This window comes from Lycorma delicatula, chromosome 9 (genome assembly GCF_047948215.1).
Source record: "Lycorma delicatula isolate Av1 chromosome 9, ASM4794821v1, whole genome shotgun sequence".
In the NCBI taxonomy this organism is placed as follows: domain Eukaryota; kingdom Metazoa; phylum Arthropoda; class Insecta; order Hemiptera; family Fulgoridae; genus Lycorma; species Lycorma delicatula.
In genome coordinates, this window is record NC_134463.1 from 35,436,595 (window position 1) to 35,464,380 (window position 27,786).

Genomic DNA, 27,786 nt, shown 5'->3' on the forward strand with positions numbered 1-27,786 from the left:
CGTCATGCTTTTTGGCCTCCCAAAGTAGAATAAGTGAAATATACTTTTTTATGACAGTGTGTAACAACAGTATTGTTATAATTTCTTATATATAAAACATCTAATTTTAAAATGTCAATATAAAATGAAATATAATTATTACATCAAATTTTTAATGTCAATATGAAGGTAAGTTACTAAAAAATAACAATTATAATTATTCTTAAGGAATTTAAATATCTATTCTTAAAAAAACACTCTGGGGGAGGAACAGAAAAGACCCTATTATTAATTTTATAAAGTTTTCAAGGAAAATAAGATTTTAGTTTTCATATTTAAAAAGTGTACCTAGATTTTTAAAACGTTTTTAAATCTTATGAAAAGAATAAGGAATTTTGTAATACAAGCAGAGTATGAATAAGTATATGTAATAAGTTAAGTTTTTAAAATATTATAAAAAGATTTAAACAGTATTATAATGAAAGTAAATAATATTTATTAACTGTGCGCAGCAGGTTGCAATATACAATGAAAATACAATGTTTAAAATTTCAATTATTATATTTAGAACAATAAGTTTAATTTTTTTCACATAAAAATGTAAAATTTCTAAAACTTACTCATAACCTAAAAATTTAAATTAACAGTATTATATCTACATAAAGTGTAACTAATATTTAGTAAAGCAGATGCAAAAAAAGATTAGAATAATCAATTCAGCAATAATGGTTTACAGATTCATCTTAAAATTACAGTTTCTCTGAAAATTCTAGCTGACTCTCAAAAAAGACTACTAGTTTGTTCAGCTAATTATAAGTGGTATTAGTTTTCTTTTACAAAAATCACATATTTAAATCTAATCAAAGAGAAACATTTTTGATAATCAATTTAAGGAGAAAACACATAAAGGAAAAAAAAACACATGTTAAATTAAATGTTAGAAAGAAATATAAATACAAATGAATTCACACATCTGGTAGCTATTAAAAGGAAATTAAAATTATCACTAATAAAAGAAAAAATGCATCCACTGACTATCAATTGGTATCTTAAATTAAATTTTTAAGAAATTAAAATGAAAAATAAAAGGTTAATAAAATAAAAAGTAAAATTAAAAAAATAAAAAATTGGTGCTAACTGTAAATTATATTGATAAAGTATAAATGCACATTGAATTAAAAACAGTAATAAAATTATCATATTAATAATAAATGATTAACAGATTTATATAATTTCGATTACTGAAAAGTCTTATAACAATAACAACAACAATAAAATTACAAGTTTTTCTTTCTTTGATAATAATAAAATTAGATACAATATTTTTATGGCTAATAAGAAAGTAAAAAAAAATAAAAGTAAATGATAATCAATGACTTAATAAATGACTTTATTTATTTAATTCATGAAATTATACTACAACTATTATTATTAAGCTGTATGAATACGTTTTTTAATTATGTTAAATGTTTAATAATTAATTAATACCTCTATAAATAATAATAATAATAATAATAATAATAATAATTTACTGTTTTAACAGATGTCATAGATTGGTACTCTCATTTGTCTTTCCACTAGTTGGTGACTGAGACTGTGGGTTTGGTGGTGGTGGTATAGTTGGCCTTGGTGGTGGGCGAGTTAATGTTCTTGGTGATTCAGGTGGTGCATTTAATCCTGTTTAATAAAAAAGATTTTCATATTATTTATTTCATAATATTTATTTAAATATGATATAAATCCTTTGACTTTGGAGATTGTACGATTTTCATGATAAAAAAAAAAAATTCACTACATCTCGGGTAATAATACAAGGTATGTTTTTTTAAGTATATATTGTTTTGATATATGCTGGCTACAGCACCGCTGTCGCTATTTCGTCCATGAGTAACTATATCTACTGGTTTGCTACAGATGCCATTAAATGATTTGTCTTTGTTTACAGTTTCCTGTGCATGTTTAAACTGCCTATGACTATAGATAGTGTCACAGGCTGTGAAATGCAAGATGTATGAAAGGAGCTAAAATTCATCAACAGATCAATGAAGTGTATGGGGATAACACTATGTTCAATGGATTGGTAAGAAAATGGGTTACAGCATTCAAAGAGGGCCAAGTAAAGGTATACGATGTAGCATGGAATGGGAGACGGTCTGTCATTACTGGTGACCTGGTCGAGACAGTTAATGGAAAAGTTTGTGAAAACAGACTGTCGGTTTACAATTTCATCACTTGTAATGAATTTCCTTTAATTTCATTAAGTATTTTCTCTATGAAATTCTGTCAGTACAATCAAGTGTTTTGAATTTTCTCACGATACAGCAATAAAAGCAATCTGTTTTAAGCTGAGTTGCTACAGGTGATGAGAAATGGGTGTCTCATATTACTTTGGAATCAAAACAACAGTCCATGGAATGGAGACACTCAACTTCTCCCACGAAAGTGAAGTTCAAGTAAAGAATGTCAATCCAGAAAATCACGTGCACTGTTTTGGGACAGACAAGAGCCATTGCATATTGATTTTTTATCTTGGAATGAAACTATCACTGTTGAGATATATTGAGAGACCTTGACTAAACTGCGTTGTGCAATCCAAAACAGGAGGTGTGGATCTTAATGAGTACGGGAACAATATTACTTATAACAATATTACTTCATAACAATATTTGAACACACATGGCTCATCACATCCAAAATCTCATTGCGTCATTTGGCTGGGAACAAATTGATAACCACCACGTAGTCTTGGCCTGGTCCCCAGTGAATACTTTGTTCCTGCAGTTAAAGCAGTACCTTGGCAGTCAGCACCACAATGACAATATTAAATCAGCAGTTCAGGAATGGTTATCTTCTCAGGAGGGAAATTTCTATGAAGCTGGAATGCAGAAGCTGATCATATGATGCCTTAATGTAGGTGAAAACTATGTAGAATTGTATATGAAGATTCAGTCTTTCAGATGAATGTAAATTTAATTTCTTTAAAAAAGAAATTTGCTTATTTTTTTAAATCAAAACAATACAGTACTTACATAAAAGACATGTCTTGAGTATAAAATAGCATATAACTAGGTTAGTAAATTGAAGAAAAACAATATATACAGAAAACAACTGACATAATTTGTAAAAATACATTTTTTTAATTCATACTGCAATATGTGAGTAGAAAAGATTTATTATATTATCTCAGTAACAAACTTCTTGCATTTAATCAAGAAGGAAGATTAAAATTTAAAGCTGGAAGATTATTCTATGGAAAATATAATTTAACCCAAAATGTAGAAACTGCATATACAAAACCAATGCCAAAAATGGTACCAAGATTTCTGAGCGAACATCTTATGTAACTTTTTTGATGCTCTGCAAGTGTAGAACATGATAGAACTTATCATATGCAATCTCTGATTTTATGATGAAATGTTCATCATAAAATCAGAAGTAAACTTCAGCTATTTAGGATCGAATGGTTTGTAATCACTGATACCCACACTCCGGTATGTACTGCAGTCAGATAAAATCCATAAAATATCAAAATTATAACACAAAAAATAATTTAAATTAATAGTTTTTATGAAACAAATTTAGATATATGTTACAATATACCTTGGTCAATAATGAATCCTTCAGATGGTGATCTATGATGACTCATAACATGAGTTTTTTCAGCGAGAACCTCCGGCTTAGGCGGCCTTTCTGGTTTCTCATAATTATCCCTCTTTTCTGCTAAAAAAACAAACAGAAATTTAAAATAACCCAAACAATGTATTGATAAATACAAATTGGTATTACAAATCTTTATTAAATAAATACATTGTTTATAGCAGAAAATCCAGAGATCATCTAGATTACAAGCAGCACACTTTATATTACAATAATTATAAATATATACATAACAGTAGTATTCATAACATTTCACATCACAGATAAGCTTACACATAGTTACAGTTGATATGTAAGATACAACTGACAAATAAGTAAACATTTATGTATGCATATATGTATATCACAGTAAGAACAGCATAAGATTATTAGCAGTTATGTAAAAACAACATACTTAAATGAGAAAAATATATTACAATATTTAAGTGTAATTATATACAATAATAATATAAAAAATTAAATATTAAAAGCTGATAAAACAGACAAATAATAATTATGTGAACTTACACATAATGCTTTAATACTTATATAAATAAAAAAACCTGTATATATGCATACAGACTTTTTGTTCATTTTGTAATTTAAACAATTTAATTGGTAATTTTCTTAATTTTAAGTATTGAATTGAAGACTTAAAGATAAAAAAACAGCAATTTTTTCTTGTGAAATTAGAGATAAAGAGGAGAGTGTTCAAATACTTAATGATGAAAAGCTACATTTGCAGTGGTGATGGAATTGATGGAATGGTAGACCATAAATTGATCCAAGAGGCTTTTTCATGCTCAAATAATCGATCAGTTTCAGTTTAATAGGCCCAAATTCTGATTATCAATAATTTTTCATTTAATTTAATATTAAATCAAAGCAATTGTTTATTATTATTTCTTGATCATCATCTGCCATTATACAAATTCAGTCAGATAAGCCTAAGTCTAGGATACACAACTTATAAACACTAAATTTATGTTGCCAGTACAAATAATGTACATAATATTTACTGCATCTACATATAATATTTAATTATTTTTTCCAATAATAAATAATACAGAAAGAGAATGAAACTTTAGTGGCATAATTTAATTATACAATTCTTTTGTATATATATATATATATATATATGTATATATACAAAATATTATATGTATATAGATACAGAGCAAGTCACAAGTATGGAAATCCCTCAACAACTTTAAAACCATTCCAGATAGAATACTGTAACTTTCAGGATAAGATATCAGTCAAATTCTTTATCTTTTAATGAGAAATAAAATTTTAACTCCTTCTTGGGAGTGGCCAGGGGTTGTAACTCAACTATTTTAAAGGTCTCTTTAGGAGAAGAAAACTAGTATAAATAAAAAGTTGGTACGATTTCTGTACTCAAAATGCTGGCGGGATAAAGTTTGGATTTTGAAAATTACTGAATGCTAAATGTAAAATTACTACTGATGGAAATTTAAATGCAGTAAAATATGAGGCTTTGCTTCTCGACCATATCATTTCAAACATACAAAACATCCCCAACTTCCAAAACATTTGGTTTCAACAAGATGGTGTCCCACCTCATTTCAGTCTTCAGGTATGTGAAATTTTAAGTGCGTTTTTCCTGGAAGTTGGTCAAAGAAGTCAAATAAAATGGCCAGCGAGGAGATCACCTGATTTGTCACCATCAGATTACTTTATATAGAGCCACTTAAAAAGTAATGTTTATCATAATAAGACCCAAGATATTATTTACAAAGTAGAATTTGAGAATCAGCACAAAATACCACTAGGGAATCATTGAATAATGCAGTATCACCCTTCTACACTGCCAAAAAACAACACTGTCCGACTGGGACAAGTCAAACAACAAAAGGAGGACATTTTGAACTCTATTAAAATGAAATATAAAATAAATAGCAATGATATGCTTGATAAACAACTAAAAAAAAAAAAAAAAATAAATAAAAATAAACTTATTAAATAATATCCATTTAATCAAATTTTTATAAATTTATTTATTTGTGGTAACAGTTCCTTAATTTATAAATGCATTTTTTTCAATATCAAAACTTTATCCACAACAATTTTTTGTACAGACTTTATGCCAACTTTTTATTTACACCATTTTTCTTGTCTTAATGAGACCTTTAAAATGATGTATTACACAAATTGAGATACCATTTAAAATATCTGAGTTAAAACCTTTGAGCCAACCCCCAAGAAGGGGTTGAAAGTCTATTTTCATCAAAAGGTGAAGTAATTGACCAATACCTTATCCTGAAAGTTACAGAACTGTGCAACTTTACAGAGTTCTGTATGTAAGTATGTATGTATGTATATATGTGTTGGTCTGAACTTTCTTGCTGTGAGAGCTTTCTTTTCTCTAACCATTCAAATTACATGCTTCATGGATCATGCATGAAGTATCACCACCAATGGATGCATATTTTAAATGCAGACTATGTTAATATATCTAAACTGTGTTATGTGATATATTTGACAAAATGAGAGAAGCAAGGGTCTATAATAATAATTATTCATGACAACTAGTTTAACAAAAAATTGTTATTAAATTATTCATCATTATGGAAAAGGCTTTTAACAGCGAGCTCCACAAAAGATGATTATCTTTCTTAAAAAAAAAAAAAAAACTGCAAGAAAAAATTAATATAAAGGTGAAATCTGCAATTATTTCTGAATACAAATGAGAATTAAGTTGTGCTTATCTGTGTTAAGCTTAAACACAGATGTGTTTTCTATTAATGGTTTTGAAAGGGCAGTTTTGTTAAATATTAATAAATTTAACTTTTGGTTATTCTTTTATAAATTAAATACTAAATTTTTAAACTTGTTATAATAATCAAATCTGCATTATAAGAAGCATATAATTACTAAATGGTTTGTAATGATTTTACTTTATATATATGCAGTACAGTTACAATATACTTATCACAAAGATATACACTGGTTAAATATGTAAACAATATTAATCTCAGTGATAAAAGAAATATCCATGGTATGAAATTTCTATCTAGATGATCAATTCTTGTAAAACAATTATACTGTTTTGTTTAAAAAAGGGCCATACTATTTCGCTTTGAAGTGGCTTAATGAAACTTGTAAGATTGTCATTATTTTAAAAATTAATATATATTTCCTCCAATTGAAATTTATTTTATCTTGGGGATCACAGGATTTAAAAACGGGCTGTCATGTTATTGCTTAATGCCCATAATTCTGGATCATGTAGGCTAATATTTAATAAAGCTATAACTCTAATATTCAAAATGTTTACATTTACCAAATGCTGTTTGAAAAAAAAAACTCAATTTATTCCTTAATAAAAATAACATCCAAATTTATCAAACAAAATAAAAATATTTTTGTTTAACTCAGCACAATGTTTCAACTTATGAAAAAGGTCTAAATACGCTTGTGTTGCTATTCTTAGTTAATTTGACTAACTAATTATTTAAACAATTTTCTACCAATTTATTGTTAAACTTTTTTTTTTAGGTTATTAATTGACCACAAAAGTTCAGAGCTTGTGCATAGTAATATAAGAAATATTAGTAGCATATGAAAAATGACTAAGCCTGACCAGGATTAGAACCCAGAACATCCAGATGGAATATGAAAACTTTAAACATTTCTCTATTGATTAGTTTTAAAATAATACTAATTAAATATATCTTAATTTCTCCATTCTTATATATCAGGTAAAAATATTATATGCTCAAATATTTACATAAACATCTTTAAAACTCTTTTATTCTGTATTGATTATTTTCATATTTCATATAATTAAATTTTTTAAACTATTTGAATAACAAGTTGCCTCTGTGATCATGATTTTGTTAAATTGTTTTAGACAAATGTAAGAATGCCTCTTTAATAACCACAGAGTACTTAACCATTTCTGACATGAACTAATATAGTACATAAATAAAATATTTATTTACTTTTTATAGAAAAGATAACATAAAAATTTTTTCCTAAGTTTTTGGTAATTTCTTTAAAAAAATGATTATTTGATGTTTTATATATATATGTATATATATAAATCCATCAAATAATCATTTTATATATATTATTTTATTGAAATTAATATTTTTTAATATTCATATTATTCCTCTGTGCTGTTAAATTATACATTTTATATTCTATTAAGATAAATCACCTAGTACAGACAACTGAGATACATTTCTTACCTTGATTTTATCATGATAGTACTTTTGTGAGATCGTGCATCCTCAGTCATGATTGAATTCATTTTATTAAATTGCACAAAAAAATAAAAAATATTAAAAATTAACAATATGCTGCATCATTAAAATGAAACCATGCAAAGGTTTGATATTAGTTATTTCACTCAAGTGACACTGTAAGCATGGTTTTATTTTAATGATGCACTTTGTTAATTTTTTATTTATTTTAATGTGCGATTTAATAAAATTAAATCAATCATCAATGAGGATACAGAAACCCGCAAAAGTACTATCATGATAAAATTAAGGTAAGAAATGTGTTATCTAAATTGTCTATACTACGTGGTTTATGTTAGAATTAAATATTTTATATATATGTTAAGTGTATGTATGAAAATGTAAATAAACTACTACATGTGATCCTACAGGGTTTAATGTGTCACTCAATATAAAAAATAATTAGTACATTTGTTACTACTTATAAAAATTCAAAATTTTCAATAGGTAATTATATTAAAACTCAGATAAAATATTTCATTAATTCAGATCAAGTTTATAATTAATTGGTTTATATGTTCTTGTAATAATTTTCATAAATTTGATAATGTTTTACTTAAGAACAAACAATGACATAAAGTCCAAAGTAAGTTATTCGTGTTAAACAATTCAAATCTAAAAACAAACCTGATTTACTGTTAGATGAATCACTAGGAACTTGTTTGAGATCATTACCGACTTGTATAATAGAAACTTGTTGTTTATCAACACTGTACACATGCGCCCTCTCCAGTGACACTAAACCACCACTACCACAACCACGATCACTCTTTAAAAAAAAATAAAAACAGACAACAAACAAAATAATAATAATAAAAACAAAAACGGAATCCATTCATGATATAACACACATCATGCTTTGTATAAAATACCATAACTAAGGTAATAATTTTTAGGAGAAAACTAAATAGCATTAATTGAATATCTGATCTGCTGATTAAAATACAGCAAAACCCTGTATAAAAAAAGTAGTCTAAACACTTGTTGTGTGTCAGAGTGGTGCAAATGATCTTTCCATGCAAAAGGATGATACAATTTAGGTATACCTGAATCAGTCATATTTTAATTGTAAAGAATGCTTAATATCATCCCCCTGGTTACCAACTGGTTGTTGAGTCCTAATTATCAAATCATCTGACTGGTGACTTTGGATGAAATAAGCTACAGGTTGACTCATTGAACTAACAAAGGCCTACCTTTAAGCCCTGATACAAGAAAGCTGCATAATATTGGAGACTTTTGGAATAGCAAATGAGTCAATCGAAAACTATATTTTTATGTTTATTAGAAAATATATTAATTAACATAAGTAAAATTTTTTGAAATTAATAAGAAAAGATTTCTGTTCTGAACAGAACAGAACAGAATATGGCTAGTCTTACCATGGTTCTCTATATTGACTTCTGTAGTTTTCCTCTAAAAGTTGAAGATGTCTGTCATTATTACTTGCTGCCTTTTCCATCTATCAATAAATACATATTTTTCATTCAATGTTGAATTCTGTTGTTTTTTTCTATTCATAATCACATCTACTAGATCTGTTCAAAACGCATCCAATCTTAGATTTCATGTAGCTTTGTTTCAGAAATTCACAGTTTTATTTCTTCATTTTTAATTTTGACGTTAACCTTTAATTATTTTCTCTTAATATCATGCAATTAAATTCTTTCTTATTTTTAAATTTACTTTATTCCCAGGTTAAGAGTTCTGATCAAATTTTCTAGCAGCTCTATAATTTTTAATTATTTTCTATTAGGATCATCATATATCATTAGAAAATCTTACGCAATATTATTCCTTCCCCTTATTCCATTTGTACAGTTCTTGATAATCTTTTCCAGATGTACATTTGATAAGCAAGCAATAACTCTTTCAATGCATCTTCCAATTTTAGTCTTTATAGTTGCTCTTTTTCAATCTTCACATTTTAGTTTATATAAAGCTCATTACCTATTATCCTTCTAATCAACTCTGTTCTTTTCCCAATATCAATTTGTGCAATCCTAACAAAACAGTAAAAAATTAAATAATTTTTCCTAAATTCAGAAAACTATTTGTTGAAATCATGCTCGATTACAATTTGATTAAGGAAGAAAGTATGAAATGGGTACTGAACAACAAAGTAAGGGAAGAAAACAGGTCTAAACTTCAAACAGTGCATCTTACCTTTAATGACATTTGAAAAAAATGGCACAAACTGATGAAAATTCAAACGTAAAATAAAGGGCAACTGAAAAATTAATTGTACTGAGGATAAGAGATAGAAATGGAATGGCTATATTGGATAAGAAACTAAAGGAGAGCAAAGAAGATTCAAGGTAGCCATGCAAACAGAAACAACAAAGGGTTTTTGGAACAGAAGAAAGAAGGAAACTAGAAAAAAAATGGATAAATAAATAAAAACAGTTAAAGAAACTGCTTAAAAAATTCAGATAAGGAAGAAAACTGGATTGAACAGGGCAACTGCAACCAAGAAATGTACAGTATCAGATAGATGATACTAGTAAAAATAAAATATGCTGTAAGCATGAATTTAGCACATTGTATTTTTAAATAAATATCTGTACACAAGCAAGAGAAATATGTATCTGTCACAACATGCAAGTTTTATGATGCCAGCTGTTAAATGCACCCAATCTATAATTAAATTGGAATTATTTTGAAGTAACCTTTCACCATTTTAAATAATTGTTTTAGTACACAGTTATATTTACAATAATTAACCATTGCAAAATAAAACAGTACATTGCACACGACAAGGAGTGAACAAACAATTAAAATTGTATAGATGTGGAAAAATATCCATTTGTAAACCTACTGATAACTGAAAGAAATTTATTATAGAAGGATGATATAAGTTGGCTTAGGAAACATAATTGGATTGGTAAATATATGGTGCTAAAATTTGAAAGACTATAATTAAAATTTTACAAGCATGTAGTGTGCCTATGTAGACAGATAAGAATCATTATTAACGGTCACATGTGGTATTCATCTTTAATAATGTTTGTAATAAATAGAGATGCTAAATGCAGGACAAGCGTATCGTAGAAAATTTCCAATCTTTGTTTGTAATCTCGCAGTTTTTGATGTAAAAATAACAACAAAGAATATATTTAAAACAAAACAGAAATAAAAACTCACAAAATATTTTAAATGTAACACTATCAGAATTATAAATAATTTATTAAATAAAATGTATCAGACAATGTGGGAAATAACCATTTGCTGGCGTTCGAGGACCACAATGATTAGTAATAATGATAACATTAAGAACTTATGTGTATTTGCAAGTTTCAATGAATATATTAAAGTGTGAAGATCAGCAATTTTTGCTAATGCCTCTAATGAGGCAATGAAGGCTATGCCAATGTTCATTAATCAAAAGTGAATAGCCCAGTTAAGTTGTAATGTAGGAAAAAATAATCTTCTAAACACTTTTACAATCCCAGAATGAAATAAAAGTAAATTATTCTCAAATAATTCTGCTAGTCTTCCTCAAAATAGAGATTGTATATAACTGTAATTTGAAGAAAACAGTAAGCAATTTTCTCTCTTGGTTCTGAAGGAGACAAATGGAGAATAAACTGACAATTATCATACTAATCTACAAATATGTAAGTTTGAGTTAAATATGGAGTTTCTACAGTGTTCTGCAGAACCCTAGCAAATGATTATTTTCATCCTAAATATCACACATCAGATTAGAAAAAAATGAGTTCTTATGCTACATATAAAATTACGTTTTTAATCTTACCTAACTAAAAAAAAGTAAAGTTTATATATTATGGTATTTATAAAAAAATAAAAATTATACAAAATACTTCAATATACTTGCCAAAAAGGTGATCAACAACAAAAGTTGATCTAAATTAAATTTATTAAAAGGACAGATTCAAATCACATGTAGTTAAAACATAATATCCAGGCATTTATTAGAGCTAAATGACAAAACATATAGTAACATGGTAATGATTCAAGTTATGGTTATAAATTTTATTTAAATATAATACCCTTATAAATTAAGGTTACACATTTTTTTAGAATAACATAACTTAGCATTGTTATTATTGCAAATCTACATTTTTAAACTCTATTTACTACTTTTTTATTCATAAATGTATTTAATACAACATAAATATTCAATGAGAATTAAAATACAAGTATTACAGAATCTGTAATAATGCTTCCACTTATGTTAAAACTATTTCTTCTTAGTAGAGAGAGATTTTCTGAAAGATGAACCAACTGATAAAGTTTTTTTATTTTATAAGTTTTCATCACGAAAGAAAAAAATACTATCAGGAATAAATATACTCTTCTTAATTCAAAAGAAAAAGTATCAATGTTAGTATTACAGATAAAAATTGTGGGAAATAATATTACAACTTTGCAATAAAACAAAAAAAGTAAATTTATTTACAGAAAAGCAAATATTAACATTAATGCATATTAACATACAGCAGCAACACGTATACACATAATCCAATAACAAAAATTTTTCTATATTGCAGATACTTTATTTAATTTACACAAAAATAATATCTTCACATTTTGTTATTAAAAAAGTTCCTTGATAGTCCAAGATTAGAGGCTAGATTTTATACGAAACAGAAGGTAAACTTTACTTTATAATCACTTTTTGTGAAACTTCTAGATAAGAAACAAGAGTTCTTGGATACAAAAAAGAGGTTGCCATCCCATCCCAAATCCCAGTAAAGAAACATCTGTCCTGCAACTAACAGAAGGCGACAGCATGTTGTCTGAGATGAAATGAGGGGGTGCTGGCAGACCTAATTGTAGTGGGACTCATGGAAGAATGAAGGTTAAGGAGAGATCAACCTGCAGAGGAAATGCCTTGGCACCAGGATAGACGGGATAGTTTACTACTATCTTTTCTATCTCAAGACCTAATATTTACTCAAAATAAAACTATTAAAATATAATTTACAAACAGTTGTAAAATAACGTTATAATTAAAATTTAAAGGGTTGTTTCCTTGGCTACTGAAAACAACTTAATGTATCTTCTTTCATCAATAAATTATTAATTTAAAAAATTCCAAATCAATTTTTTAACTTTTCATTGAAACAAAACAAAATTTTATACGCAACTGACATTAACAACAAAATTAAAAATATTATCTTTTATTTATAAAAATAGAAAACCTTTGGCCTTAGCCAAAACATTAACAGCAAAGACACCAACTTAATATACCAGTATGCATAAGTTATGATTTTTCCTTACAGAACAAAACTATGTAACTGGTAAGTGGGTGGTTAGGTTGTGTTGATAAACAAGTCAGACTGCTAATCTCAGTTATTCAGTAATATTAAGGGATGAAAAAATTCAAACCTTATAAGCAGAGCAGTGAAATATATTACTAGAGGATATTACAATGTAAATTAATGAGAGAGACAAACAAACAAATTTTATATGACAAAGTCATATAAAATCTTCCTTCATCTAGTTTACATGTTAAATTGCAATGTTATTTTTTTATTTAGTTAATTTGATGAATAATAAATAGCATTTTTCAATAATTTTGTAACAGCATAGAACATGTTATATCGAATAAAATGGTTAAAAAAATATATAAGTAAGAATAAAGCAAATTATATGTAATAAAATGAATTAGTAATATTTCTGAAAATAACAAGTATCACATTCAAATAAGAAAGTTTACTTTACAAAACAACCTGTTTATCAATCAGCTTCACTACCTAATACCAAATTAAAATTAAAAGAACAATAATATTTATTGACTATTTAGAGTGTCTGAAAAATGAAGTTCTCAAATAAAAAAACTTGAATAAAAAATACTTTTTGTATTTATACTTACATATTGTAAAAGAAAAACAGTTAAAATATTTACTTTATATAAAATTGTTAGGTACACAAGTGACCAATCATATCAAATGTCTCTTAATTTGAACTTTTATACAACATTGATTTTTTTTTAGTTTCAAAAATATAATTAAAATATTGTTTTTTAAGAACATTAAACAAATCTACAATAACATAACAAATGTTTGTTTGTTTATTATTTTTATTAAAAAGCTTTATAATTACTTGATGAATTACACAGTTAAAAACAAAAACAAAAACAAAAATTAATTATAATTTATTATGGATAATTTTTAATTAGGAGAAACTTGAGAATTTTTCACTGAATACAAATTATTTTTCACAATACTGGTGGCTGACTCATGAATATATATATATATATGTATATATTTATGGGTAGATCTATGTGAAGTTTTAAAATTTCACATGGCAGACTAGATGTTGCATAGGTGTTAATTTGTAAATATGAAAAACCTACAATAGGATTTATATATTTTTAATTAATTGTTTCCTTGTATTTGATTTTATATTTTTTCAATTTAATTTTTTTTTTATCAATAAAATAAAATTTTAATAAGAGTTTACGTGATTAATTTATTTTTTAAATTCTTGAACCTTCAGAATTCTTGAAGTAATAATTTTATTTTAATGCTAATGAGATTATTATCTTGTCTTTAAGTATAGTCTTCTTGTCAATCATGGTTACTATATACGTTAGAATATCAAGATGTGCAAAACCACAAACAACGAAATATTAGGCTTATCCATGGTAAAATAATACGTTTCGACATCAGAAAAATGTTAAGCTGAAGAGAAAAAAGTATTTATTTAATAATTTAAAACGTGAAAAAAAAAAAAAATTAAGTATAATAAAACTCATCTTTATTTAATAAATATACATTATGCTATTAAAAATAAATTCAATTTAAAAAAAAATTATTTATAAACTAAAAGTTTGTGATGTAAACTTCTTAAACAGTAAACAACAGTGAAAAATCACATTAACTATTTACAAACAGATACTGAAGTAACATATACAGTTATATAATAATATTTTAAATGATTACAAAGAGCACATTCATTTTACAAAAATCTCTTAGCTAAGCATGATACAAATCTTACAAGTAAAAAATTGAAATATAGTTAACATGATAAAAAAATAATTACAAAAGTATTGTTATTAAAAATGAGTATTATTTAATTTCAACTGCACTATTACTAAAGCATCCCACATGTAGTCTCTAGTCTTATCATTAAGTATCTACCCACGTAGCAGACTAGGGGATTCCCACTACATAAGGTGGTGTATAGTGGGGAATTAAAATTCCTGGAGTGAACCAGATCTAGTCGCCTCGTAATTCAGTGTTGGATCATCAAAGACAATGGAAAGAAAAACCTGAGTATAAAATCATCTATCCCGAAAACTTTAGGTTGAGAGTTAGGTATGGACCTCTCAGCCCTTAGTGAATGATATTATGAAATCAAAAAAAAATCCTTCAGATTTGGACAAGAAATCACATAGATGGGAGCTTGGGAAAAGGAATAAGGTTGGCAGAAAGTAGTACAACAGTAATTTACTGGAGATAAGGGCCCTAAATAGGATGTAGCACCTAGAGATATTGGTTATAAATATTGTTCGTTAGTGTATGAACAAAATTAAAACAGAAGAGTCCTGTAAACAGTAACATTCAAAATTACTTGATATGAGTACCTAGGGCAGGTATATTAGTTTTTTTTTATAAGCAATTGAATAATGGAAAAAACTTAACATATCACATTAGTTTATTTTGTTAATTGGTTGTACACTAAATTACTTACATTTATTCATAAACAAATTCCATAATAAAATTCTATTTACTTAAATGAAATGTTTTTGTATTTAACATTTTTTAATTTTAATATTTCATTTAGCCCGTGAAAAAAGTTTTCTTTTCAATTCTGCCTGGAGGCAAAAACTACTGGCTATACCTGACCTAGGGTTTCTAAATTATTTTATCTACACTGCTTACTGTAAACATAAGTAGTGAAATATTGGTATAAATATTTTTAGTGAAACATTACCATAAAATGAAAAAAAAAAATTGCCACCATTTTCATTCTGTGTAAAGCTAAATTTGAAATGGCAAAGTAACATCATATTTGCATGTTTTGAAAAAAAAGTTTTACATATTTGTAATACATTTTAAAACTAAAAAACTTTATTTTTTATCAGATGTTTTACTTTTTAATATTTTACAAATGTCACACATTATTTAAATAGTGTCCAACTCTTAATTTCACTTCCAAAATTACAAGTCAATTCTATTTTTCTTTATAAATTACCTAGTGAAATGCAAAATTATCTCCACATTATAAAATTCAATTTAATTTTTCATAAGTTAATATCATGTGAATGTACTTATATACTGGCAACACCATTGATCAGTTTGGGATAGAACTTTTCACATTTTTAGATGGAACTAAGATTCAAGGTGGAATCAAGTTTTAAAAATTGCCAGTAGGTAATTATAAATTAGTATACACACTTAAAGTTAGAATTTAGACCAGGTTCTATCTATATAAGAAAAAATTGCAAGGAGTATACTATTTTGTGATAAGAGATATTTGTAGAGGTCTCATGTTATAGTGCAGTCCAATAAGGGAGTCTGGTTATATTCAAGTGGGATGTGCCCTAACCAGTTAGTAAATCATATCAATTATTATAATAGATGTGAGAAAACAGTTAACCATACACATGCACATGCAAATTTAAGTAAACCTAAGTACCTGAACAACAATGATGTTTAAAAAATTAGAAGATAGAAGACACAAAATCACAAACTTACATCAGAATTTGACTTTTCTTGATTATTATCAGAACTGGTACTATCAGAAGTTCTAGAAATACGGAAAGAAGAACTATGAGGACGCTGTAAAGTTGCTGGTCTTTCAGGAACAACTGGTTTACGTAAAACAACATCATCAGATGTAGTCATTATTGAAGTCCTTGGTAATGGTGTAGGTCGCGGTGGTTTCTTACGATCTAAAGTACCATAAGCTGGATCAACAGATCCTCTATACATGGCTGTTGGTGCAGCACCTTCTGACTTTGAGACTGGTTCACCTTGACCCCTAAACCACACAGATAAAATGTTGCAAATGATGTGTTTTTACATAAAAATTATTAATGGGGCTAACAATCAGCTATCAGAATGCAAATATTTAATTAATAACAACAATGTATTTAAAAGAGAACTAAAAAACCAAACTCTTTGTTGAACCCAATAAAAAACATTATAAAATAATTTTTCATTAATAAAAAAGGAGGTTAATAACTGTTTTTAACTTAAATCAATCCAAAATTCATGAAATCTAGAGATTTCATAAGAATTAAATTAATTAATCTAATGATGTTACTATTATATTGAATTAATCATAGTAATTAATTATATTAGTATAATTTATATTATACACAACATAAATCCTACTTTCACAGTTCCTCATATTTTATTTTAGAGTACAATTCCATATTTTCATATATTAATACTTGAAAGCCATTTGGCATGGTTGGCAGCTACTGGCTTCTAAACCACATGATCTCAGGTTTAATTCATGGCAAGAATCTAGAATATTTCAAACATTTTTTCATTCAATTTCAGACTGGTAGATTAAGACTTATTACAAGCTCATATTGTAATTTAAAAAAATATAATATCTATTAATAAATTATAAAATAATTTTTTTCTTATATGCTTAGTTTATTTAAAATATTATTCTAAAGCGACTCTGTCCATGTCCATATTGTTGCTAATAATATAACAATGATTTCTTTTCATTTCATTTTCTGGAGAAAGCAAAGCTGACACAAAAACGTATTTCATTTAAAGAGATTCTAATGAAATCAACTAACATTATTTAATTTAATGCAGAAAAACTGGCACTCTACATCAGTTACCTTCCAGTAATAATCTTGCCTAATGTTAAAGAGTTCTGTTGAATATGTTTACATATCACATAATTCTGAGAATTTTTTCAAGAAAACTTCAGCAGTTCTTTTGGTGACCTTTTAATATCTGGATTAAATACAATTTGTTGTAGCGTGTATTTTAGTTGGTCAATGAAAAATAATTGATCAGTGATGACCTTTGCCCATCCTCTATAAACTGATTTCCATAGGAAATACGGATAGGATTAGTACCCTCTACCAGAATCACTTTTTTGGATGGATTGTCTCATTTTGTGGTTTCTCTATATTCAGATCATCTACCATTCTTTTTTCCCTTTATCCTCCATAATTTCATCCCTGGTTCCATAGATTTTAGCTAGACAGGCCTAGATACAATAAAACCACAACTTAGGGCACTAGATACATTAACAGGCTACATACGTGGGGCAACAAGTGTAACAAATGGTACTGAGTAAGAAAATATATAGTTGTCATGCAATATTTTAATTGTGAAAATTTAACTACTACATATATTGATGATAAACATATTAAAAAATATGTGGTTTTTAAGAAATAACTGTGTATGGGCATCCATCATTGGATATTCTCTTGATTGATTTTATTCAAATTTTGCATTTAATAATAAGGGAACCATTCCTTCCTTTTGCTGTATACTGGCAGTCAATTTAAAAAAAAAACAATGCCCAAAATTTTCAATTTTTAGCAGAGATTTCCAAAAAGTAGTTCCTTCTAAATGGCTGCAACAATCCTGATTCAAGTTAAAAAATTCAGTCAGCTGTAATGTGTAATAAATAAAATTACAAAAATTTGCAGTACTAACTTCTCTTGCTACAGGAGGAATAATTATTATGTTACTATTTATTTATTTTTTGTAAACCTAGAAATCTGAGCAAAACATAAACAATGTTAACAAAAGTCGATAAAAAATTTGTATAATAAATTTTTAATGTTTTTTTATAACTGCAATCTTTTAACACAGTAATATTACAAATATTATGAAACACATGAGACAAAGTTAGTTCTTAAAAGACAAATGGTTTTTTAAGGTACTTTCAAAGACCATCAATTTTAAAGTTTAAAAACTGTTAAATTTTATTATTTTATATTCTAACTAAAAAAAATAAATAAAAAAATACTAATTGAATTGGGTTTTATTAAATAATGTGTTGAAAACTCTTTTATTCTAAATGTTTTATATTTATAATTAAAATGACTTAATAGAACTGAAAAAGAGTTGAGGTTAGATTTTCTCCATTGAAGTTCTTATAACAGGCTAAAACTACAAAAGTAGACATTAATAGCCACTCCTGACTGTTCAGCAAGGACATACATTTGAATCATGTTTAGTTTTTGTAATGTGACTGAGACTATTTTTAAGTATTTGGGAATGATTGAACAAAATATCATCGAGGGATTTCATGTAATCCAGCAAAGCCTTTGTTATTTGCCAGCCTTTTATCTGCATTCTACTTGCAGTCTAGAATAGTATAATCTCTACTGATACTAGAGCAGGGAAGTCAAACAAAATGTGTATGAATGATTGGACATTTCCTCTAGAGATCAATATTTTATAAGCTGGTTGGTCTAACCTCTTAAAATATTACACGAAATCACCATGATTATACAAGGTTCTGAGCCCTGTATCCATTAGATAAACCTTTTTTTTCTGGGTGCAAGATCTGGCCAACAGGAAAATTCAACTGTTGAAAGCTTATTGTACATCCACTAGATAAGAAACATAGTCCTAGAGTAAATAGCCCCTCTTATAAATTAGATACAAGGGATTTGTTTTTCAGGTCCTTGAATTCTCAGCATGGAGAATCTAGCAGGGTCAGGCCTACATCCACGGTACCATTAACAGGAGAAAAAATGAATTTCAAGTTTAAGGAAAAGAAGATTGGTGAAAAGGTTGATCACACTCTTATGGATAGATCGAGATAATTTACTATCTGGCCCAGAACCCAACATAAAACTTGACAACATACAATTCTCCAAATGCAATACAAATTCATATAAACACAATGTTTATTTATTTCTATAATTAATCATCTTAATTAATTGGGTTTCCAAGTTCAGTCAGAAATAGTAGCCAGCAATGCTATATATGCTCAAAAAATTAAATAAGAAATTCTGAACTTAAAGTATAGGAAACATCATCATTAGAAAAACAGTTTCACTAACTAATGGGAGAAACCATGCCTAAATACAGACACCAATTGATATTAAGGATTATCTGACTGTTAGACCTCTAATGTTTATCACAGATGACTATGTTTTATTGCTTGACTTTACTCTGCAAAATCAAGTTTTATTAAAATAATAAACAGAAATAGTTTCTAAAGATTAAAACAAAATACTATACCTTTGTTGAACAGATTCCTGAATAATCATTTTAGCTGAAGAATCTTTATCATTAATATTATCACTTATTTTTTGTTCACTTATATTATTATTATCAGTCTCATTTAATAATTTTTCAAAACCTAACAAAACTCCGCTTGGGTTTGCATTTACACTATCAGTATTTTTATTATTATTATCTACAGAACTTGATAAATTTTTATTAACATCATTATCTAATGGTTTATTAACCGATTGTAGTTCGTTATTATCAGGCACGTTAGTGATCACAGACTGTTTTGATGTTGAAGATGCAGATGCTGAAGCAGAGGCAGAGTTACCACTATTAATAGGTGTTGTTGCTGTGGCATTATCATGATGCGTTGCTGATGATGATGATGATGATGATAATATTGGAGTTACAGTTGTATTGGTACTACTGCTAGTCGACACTCCATTTGACTGTTGTGAGATACCACTACCAGTACTACTGCGATTCAACTGTTGGTCTTTTGGCGGCACTGGTGCTGGTTTATTTTTTCTCACACGTATTGCTGGTTTTGGGCTTCCGTGTGGAGGACTGTAAAAATAAATTTATTCTTTAGACATTTCTCTTAATTCATTTCATTTAAAATGAAATATAAATAATTGTACTGGAAATAATATAAGGTGTAATATCTAAAACAAAAAAAAAAAAAAAATTCCTAAGAGTATGATAAGCATTAAAGCACAGCCCTGAGAAACATACCAGTGTTAAGACTTTTTCCAACAAATCACAGAAGTTGAAAATCCATTTCAAAGTGACCCTACAGCGTGTATTATTTATAAAAATATACATACACTGTAAATGTGTATTTCTGTCTACAGTGATGTAAGATGATCATTTTTATTTAATAGGTAAAAATAAATTTGTTTATAATATTGATTTTTTAAAAAATTAGAAACATTACATAGAGAAATATGTTCAAGTCATGTAATAACACTACAGATTACATTTTATTACAATTACTATGTAATTTACACTGACAATTTCACTGAAATTTATCAAATCTGAACCAGAGGAAAAAATGATTTTTATTTCAACAGCCGACTCGTTAAAAAAACTAGGAAACATATCAATTGTATAGGTAACCAAAGACAAAATATGGATTCTTGCGTATTTTAACAGTAAGTTACTGCTATTTTAAAATGAATTATAGGACTTATTATATAGTTTAGATTCAGTTTTCACAAGTTTAAATTTCTTTTTTAAATGGTTAAATTATTAGTGGGAAATACTAGCCATGAATACTCAAACACTAAAAAGTATTCAAGAGCTTGAAAATAACACCAGTAATTGAAATATTTGAACACTGGGCATTACATACAGGACTGTCTTCAGAATGAAAATATTACATTTACCAATATGAAACATGTTCCTACCACGATATCTATGTTAGTTTCATCATCATTTTTTTACAGAGCATTACACGAATTAGGAAGACAAAAGTGTTGCCAGCTGCAATTCCTGCTGTAAGATCTCAATCACCAACAGACAATATGCGTATTCAAAAATTCAACATCTGGTTAATACTCAAATCTGAGAAAAACTGGTAATAATCCCACCAACAGTTAAAATTTAAGACCACTGTAATATATACAGTAGGTTATCAACAATACCAAAAGTGACTGAAAAATGAAACTTTTAAAATTTTTTTTTTTAAATCCTTCAGTATCATTAATCAGCGTTAATCTGTTAACTGTTGTTGGTAAACAAAAAAATAAGATAACCACACGTGTACTTTTAATTATTTGTTAACTATTTGCACACAAGAATTTTTCTACACTTCCTAAATAATGACAGTTTATAGTTTATTAAATTAACCAGATGCTCTAATTATCCAAAGCCAGGCCTCATATAGCCATTACCACTTGGGATAAACTAGATGAAATTTACTGGAAAACTTCAGAACATCTCCTTTACAGTTAAGATTTATTTTTGACTATTCAGTGATTTCCTTTTGTTTGGGCATGAAGGAGGCAGCCAGGAGGATATAGATTCCAGTGAGAATGAAGTAGAAGAGTTTGTGTGCAATCGGCTTGTGACACATCCTCAAACTTTTTTGAAGGATCCACAAGCCTCCACATGTTGCGAGAATGTGTAGAACTTTGGGAAAACAATGTAAAAAAGCAATAAATAAGTCTTTTATATTTACTCTGAATTGAAAAATATTAAAATAGTCCACGTTATATTTGAATGATGCTCATATTATTGAAAACTTAATGTAAACGTAGATCAAAAGAGAACAAAGAACATACAATAATAATAGTTTATAATAAAACTATTATTAGTAATACAACTATAATAGAAAAAAAATTAATACTTACCTATTATTATGATCAGATAAACTACTATTTGACTGGGTACGTTTCATATCACCTTCTGTTACGGTTATTAATTGAGTATCTGCACTACTTGACCTTGTATGACCATTAACAACGGCTCTTTCCTTATTTACAGTTAAATACATCTCACAATCTAAAAAAAAAAATTAAAATTATAAAACAATCACACACGAATTAAGAACAGAAATTTATAAATGATAAAAGACAATGTTATAAATTACTATGAACTCTGGTACCTCAAAAACTTTTTAAAATAAAATCTAAATGGACAAAAAAATAAAATTATAGTTTATTCAGCTGAAAATTGTTGATTTGGTACTGATTTAGATTCAGACTATGTAATATTTAAAAAATGGAGGATGCTCTCCCCTCTGTCATATGTAATTTTTAATTTACTTTGTTTTTATGCAATTTTAGTAAAAATGCTAACTTCATCACTACAAAAATTTTAATAACCTCAGTCCAAAACTTTTTTCTATAAATATGATATTTCCGTTTTCCTTATAGAAGGTTATCTTAGTTAAAGAAAAAAGAGGACACGCAGGACTTTAATCAAACTTGCTTGCTGCTATCGTAATTATGTTAATACAATTTTTTATTAACCTCAGTAACTACTGTTAGGCATTGCTTTAGAGGATGAGATGAATGACAAGTAGCATGTGAAAATGCCATGACTGACCGGGATTCAAACCCAGGATGAAAGGCCGAGATGCTACCACTCGTGCCATGGAGACTGGCATGTTAAGACATCTACTGCGAGTTAATATACATGCATATTATGAAACAAAAGGAAGTAGAAAATTATATGTGCTTTAAGTATAAATGTAATAGATTAAAATGTTTGAAAAGTAAATAAATGTATATAGAAAATTATATCAAAACAGCAGAATTACTTTGTTAAAATTAATTAACTCTTACTACTTACTGATTTTTCTTGTTTAGGACTTTTGTAAGAGATCTTTTGTCTCTTTAGGATGGATATATTTATATAAAAACTAGTATCCATATAATTTTTATTTGTTTCTCTCTCTCTCTTGACAGACAACATACACACACCCCCTGACACAGACAGACATAGAGAGAATGAGAGAGAAGTTATGAGCTTCCTTATAATTAATAGAATGAAAATTTATAATGATAAATAAGTACACTTTAATTACCTTCAGGAAAGAACCAGTCTGCATATGATACTAAACTATCAACTATTACACTATGGACATTGGCAGTATTCATGTTCATCCTGAAAAACAGTTAACAAAGAAATTAACAGAATGAAAGACCAACATGACTGAAAATTAAAATTTTTCAAGCAACTTGGTATTTACAGTTAAGGATACAAGGCAGTCATGGTAACAGTGGTGGTTTTACTATGTGTTCACTATATATTCAATGTAGTAGGTCAATCAAATATAAACTGGATTTTTGGTTTTATTAGTATACAATAAAAATAAAATAAATTTCTTGTTGTTGTATGGAACAATTGTTTAATGTTTAACTAGTCAGTTTAACTAGTCATGCATCAAAAATCAAAACTAGAATTCTATACAGAAGAATTAAGAGGAGAGTGGAAGAAGTGTTAGGAGAAGACCAATTTGGTTTCAGGAAAAGTATAGGGACAAGGGAAGCAATTTTAGGCCTCAGATTAATAGTAGAAGGAAGATTAAAGAAAAACAAACCAACATACTTGGCGTTTATAGACCTAGAAAAGGCATTCGATAACGTAGACTGGAATAAAATGTTCAGCATTTTAAAAAAATTAGGGTTCAAATACAGAGATAGAAGAATAATTGCTAACATGTACAGGAACCAAACAGCAACAGTAACAATTGAAGAACATAAGAAAGAAGCCGTAATAAGAAAGGGAGTCCGACAATGATGTTCCCTATCTCCGTTACTTTTTAATCTTTACATGGAACTAGAAGTTAATGATGTTAAAGAACAATTGAGATTCGGAGTAACAGTACAAGGAGAAAAGATAAAGATGCTACGATTTGCTGATGATATAGTAATTCTAGCAGAGAGTAAAAAGGATTTAGAAGAAACAATGAACGGCATAGATGAAGTCCTACGCAAGAACTATGGCATGAAAATAAACAAGAACAAAACAAAAGTAATGAAATGTAGTAGAAATAACAAAGATGGACCACTGAATTTGAAAATAGGAGGAGAAAAGATTATGGAGGTAGAAGAATTTTGTTATTTGGGAAGTAAAATTACTAAAGATGGACGAAGCAGGAGCGATATAAAATGCCGAATAGCACAAGCTAAACGAGCCTTCAGTAAGAAATATAATTTGTTTACATCAAAAATTAATTTAAATGTCAGGAAAAGATTTTTGAAAGTGTATGTTTGGAGTGTCGCTTTACATGGAAGTGAAACTTGGATCGGAGTATCTGAGAAGAAAAGATTAGAAGCTTTTGAAATGTGGTGCTATAGGAGAATGTTAAAAATCAGATGGGTGGATAAAGTGACGAAGAGGTATTGCGGCAAATAGATGAAGAAAGAAGCATTTGGAAAAATATAGTTAAAAGAAGAGACAGACTTACAGGCCACATACTAAGGCATCCTGGAATAGTCTCTTTAATATTGGAAGGACAGGTAGAAGGAAAAAATTGTGTAGGCAGGCCACGTTTGGAATATGTAAAATAAATTGTTAGGGATGTAGGATGTAGAGGGTATACTGAAATGAAACGACTAGCACTAGATAGGGAATTTTGGAGAGCTGCATCAAACCAGTCAAATGACTGAAGACAAAAAAAAGTTGTTATATGTGGTCTCCCAGAAGTTTTACACACTTTTCCTTAAGTGTGGGGAGCTTGTGTATCCCTTCTTCGTAAACAGTTTGAGGATATGTCATGAGCTACTCTTCTACTTTGTTGTAACTGTGGAATATCTATTTCCTCCCAGTTCCTCTTTTAATGGCCCAAACAAAAATAAATCTGAACTGAATGAGTATGTTCTAAAGTTTCTCAGTAAATTTTATTTCGTTTATCCCAAGTGCTAATGGGTGTATGAAGCCTGGCACTGTTGTGAAGGACAGTCATGCCTCTGATTGGCCGATTGTGCCTTTTGTTCCTGTAGCTGGCTTTCTCTTTATCTAAAAGCTGGCATTAGTGAGCAGCATTCACAGTGGAATGTTTGTGAAGAAAATCAAAGAGCAATATGCCTTGCCAGCCCCTAAAGACTTTTTGTAAGGACTTTTCCAGCTGATTGGCATCTTTTTTCCTTTACAAGGTAAGGATCTTCATTCCTATGCAACTCCATATTTGTCAATTTTGTCTCAGAAGTATAGTGATAGACCCACGACTCTTCATATGTGACTTTTTCTGTAAAAAATTATTTTCTTTTTGTAACCAATTCAGAAGGATGTGGAACATTTTTTATAAAACCAGTCTTGGAACTCATCTAAGACATCGTAAAACCCAAGGTGTTTTGTGATAATGTTAAGCACTTTCATGACGGACGCTCACTTCCAAGCAATTCTATACTGTAAGGTGCCGATCTTCTTCAATGAGGTCATGGAACATTAATATTGTCATCCATCACATTTGTTTTGGAATGCTTAACTGTGATTCTCATTTTCCACAGCTTCACACTCTCCTCTAAATCTGCTGGCCCAAACACTGTCTTGATACATGATGACATCAATTTTACCAAACTATGTATGCAGTCTCATCAAAATCTTGGAGTGTTTGACACTCTCATTTGCGAGAAACTTCATGATAATAAGTCATGCAACCAATGATGGTACCTCATGCTCTGATTTGGCACTACTGACTACGGAAAAGTGAATGCTGAGGCAGCTGAAGAGTCCATCTCCTTCCAACATCTCCAATGTCAATACTCCTTCCCTACCACACCTATGTTTGTGCATGATCTGTGAAGACAAAAATATGGTTTATATTTGACTGGCCCTCTTAATTTGATATTATTAATCTGTTAATATTGATGATAACATTAGCAAAAATACTTAACTAATATGTGAATTTTTATTATTAGCATAGATACATATATGCGTGCAATAATAACAATTTTGGCTTTACTGGTTACCATCCTTGTTCCAATAAGGGGAAGAAACAGAACATGTGACAAGTCCAAGTAGAATTTTAATAAGGTTGGGTTGAAAACCTTTTTTAATCTGTGTTAAGCTGTTGAATGGGCAAATGTTGACTGTGTAACAAATGAAAATAGTTTCATTTTTAATCAATTGTTCTTGAATATTTTTTTATAGCTATTTCGTTTTTACTGACATTACTCTACAGAATTTGTTGCACTCATCAGATCAGGTCAGAGTCAAAATAATATCTGTACAGTATTAGAGAATTTATTACAGTCTGTTCATATTTACTCCAATTATTATAAAATACAAATCGAACAGCTTTAATGACAAATGGTAGACCTACAAATTCAAATCTTATTAAATGATTAACAATTGAGTGTTATCAATTTCAATACAGAATAATTAATTTCTCATAGTTAACCAATAACAAATATTACTATATAATATAAATAAAACTGTCATGAAGATATATTTCAAATTTTTAAAATTACTAAACATAACTGAAATTCAACTCACCCAATATTATTTCCATCATCGGCTGGACACCATATTAAGTTTGGAGCAATAACAATAGCAATATTTTGTGGTGTCATTTTATTCGACTCATGATTTTTTGATAATAATGATAGGAACTTAACCAGGTATCGTAGATTGTCTAAATTAGCCTTTGGCAACTTTTGAACAACAGACCATAATGCTTGTAATCTACCATCACTTGGCACTCTGTAATGTGTTAAGATAACATAAACATTTTGTACATACACATTCTATCAGCAGAATAACTTCAATGTAGCCTATTTAACTTACTAATCTTCACAAACCTATTTATCTTCCTCATAGGTGAACACTTTTGTAGCATATTACTTCTACTGATGTTATTACCAATTTTAAAAATGATGTACAGGAAACACAAGCAAGCATATTATATTAACATATCACGAACATCAGTTTGACCTCTGTCAGGATACCAATGCAAATACCTTGGCAGACATTTCCATCAGCGTAACTTACTATTGAATCTGATTGTTTTTAGACTATTGAAATGGCTATCCAAATTTTGGATGGGGCAATAAAACATTTTGTAACATGATCAATAAAAATAAACGCTGTGGTAATAATAATAACAATTATATTAAAGCAAATTCATATTTGCTTTAGTGCCTTCTTTGGTACTTGATGTGTGGTCAATCCTGAGTCTTAATTTCAAGACATATAGTGTGAGTATCCTGTATAAGGGTGTGTGGAAGGCTATTATGTTATATGTGACGCCTGTTTGGGCAGATAGATTAAAATTTAAAAGCTATTGGAACATTTTATTGAGGTCT

The 27,786-nt window shown here is 28.2% G+C and overlaps 1 protein-coding gene across 3 annotated transcripts in view; it reads right to left on the reverse strand.

Moving 5' to 3' along the window:
- Positions 1–471: 471 nt before the first annotated feature.
- LOC142329989 (rho GTPase-activating protein 44-like) overlaps positions 472–27,786 on the reverse strand; it is a 90,579-nt gene continuing 63,264 nt past the window's right edge. The window contains exons 10-17 of one of the 3 annotated variants that reach the window (XM_075374986.1): positions 26,978–27,184; positions 23,562–23,641; positions 22,384–22,534; positions 20,039–20,596; positions 16,556–16,841; positions 8,511–8,652; positions 3,580–3,696; positions 472–1,656 (exon numbers count right to left, since the gene is read on the reverse strand). In XM_075374986.1, the coding sequence (XP_075231101.1) occupies positions 1,526–1,656; positions 3,580–3,696; positions 8,511–8,652; positions 16,556–16,841; positions 20,039–20,596; positions 22,384–22,534; positions 23,562–23,641; positions 26,978–27,184 (1,672 nt within the window). In that variant the 3' untranslated portion in view covers positions 472–1,525. Of the gene's footprint in view, positions 1,657–3,579; positions 3,700–8,510; positions 8,653–16,555; positions 16,842–20,038; positions 20,597–22,383; positions 22,535–23,561; positions 23,642–26,977; positions 27,185–27,786 lie in introns of all 3 variants that reach the window. The other 2 variants (XM_075374985.1, XM_075374987.1) reach the window with 2 other exon arrangements.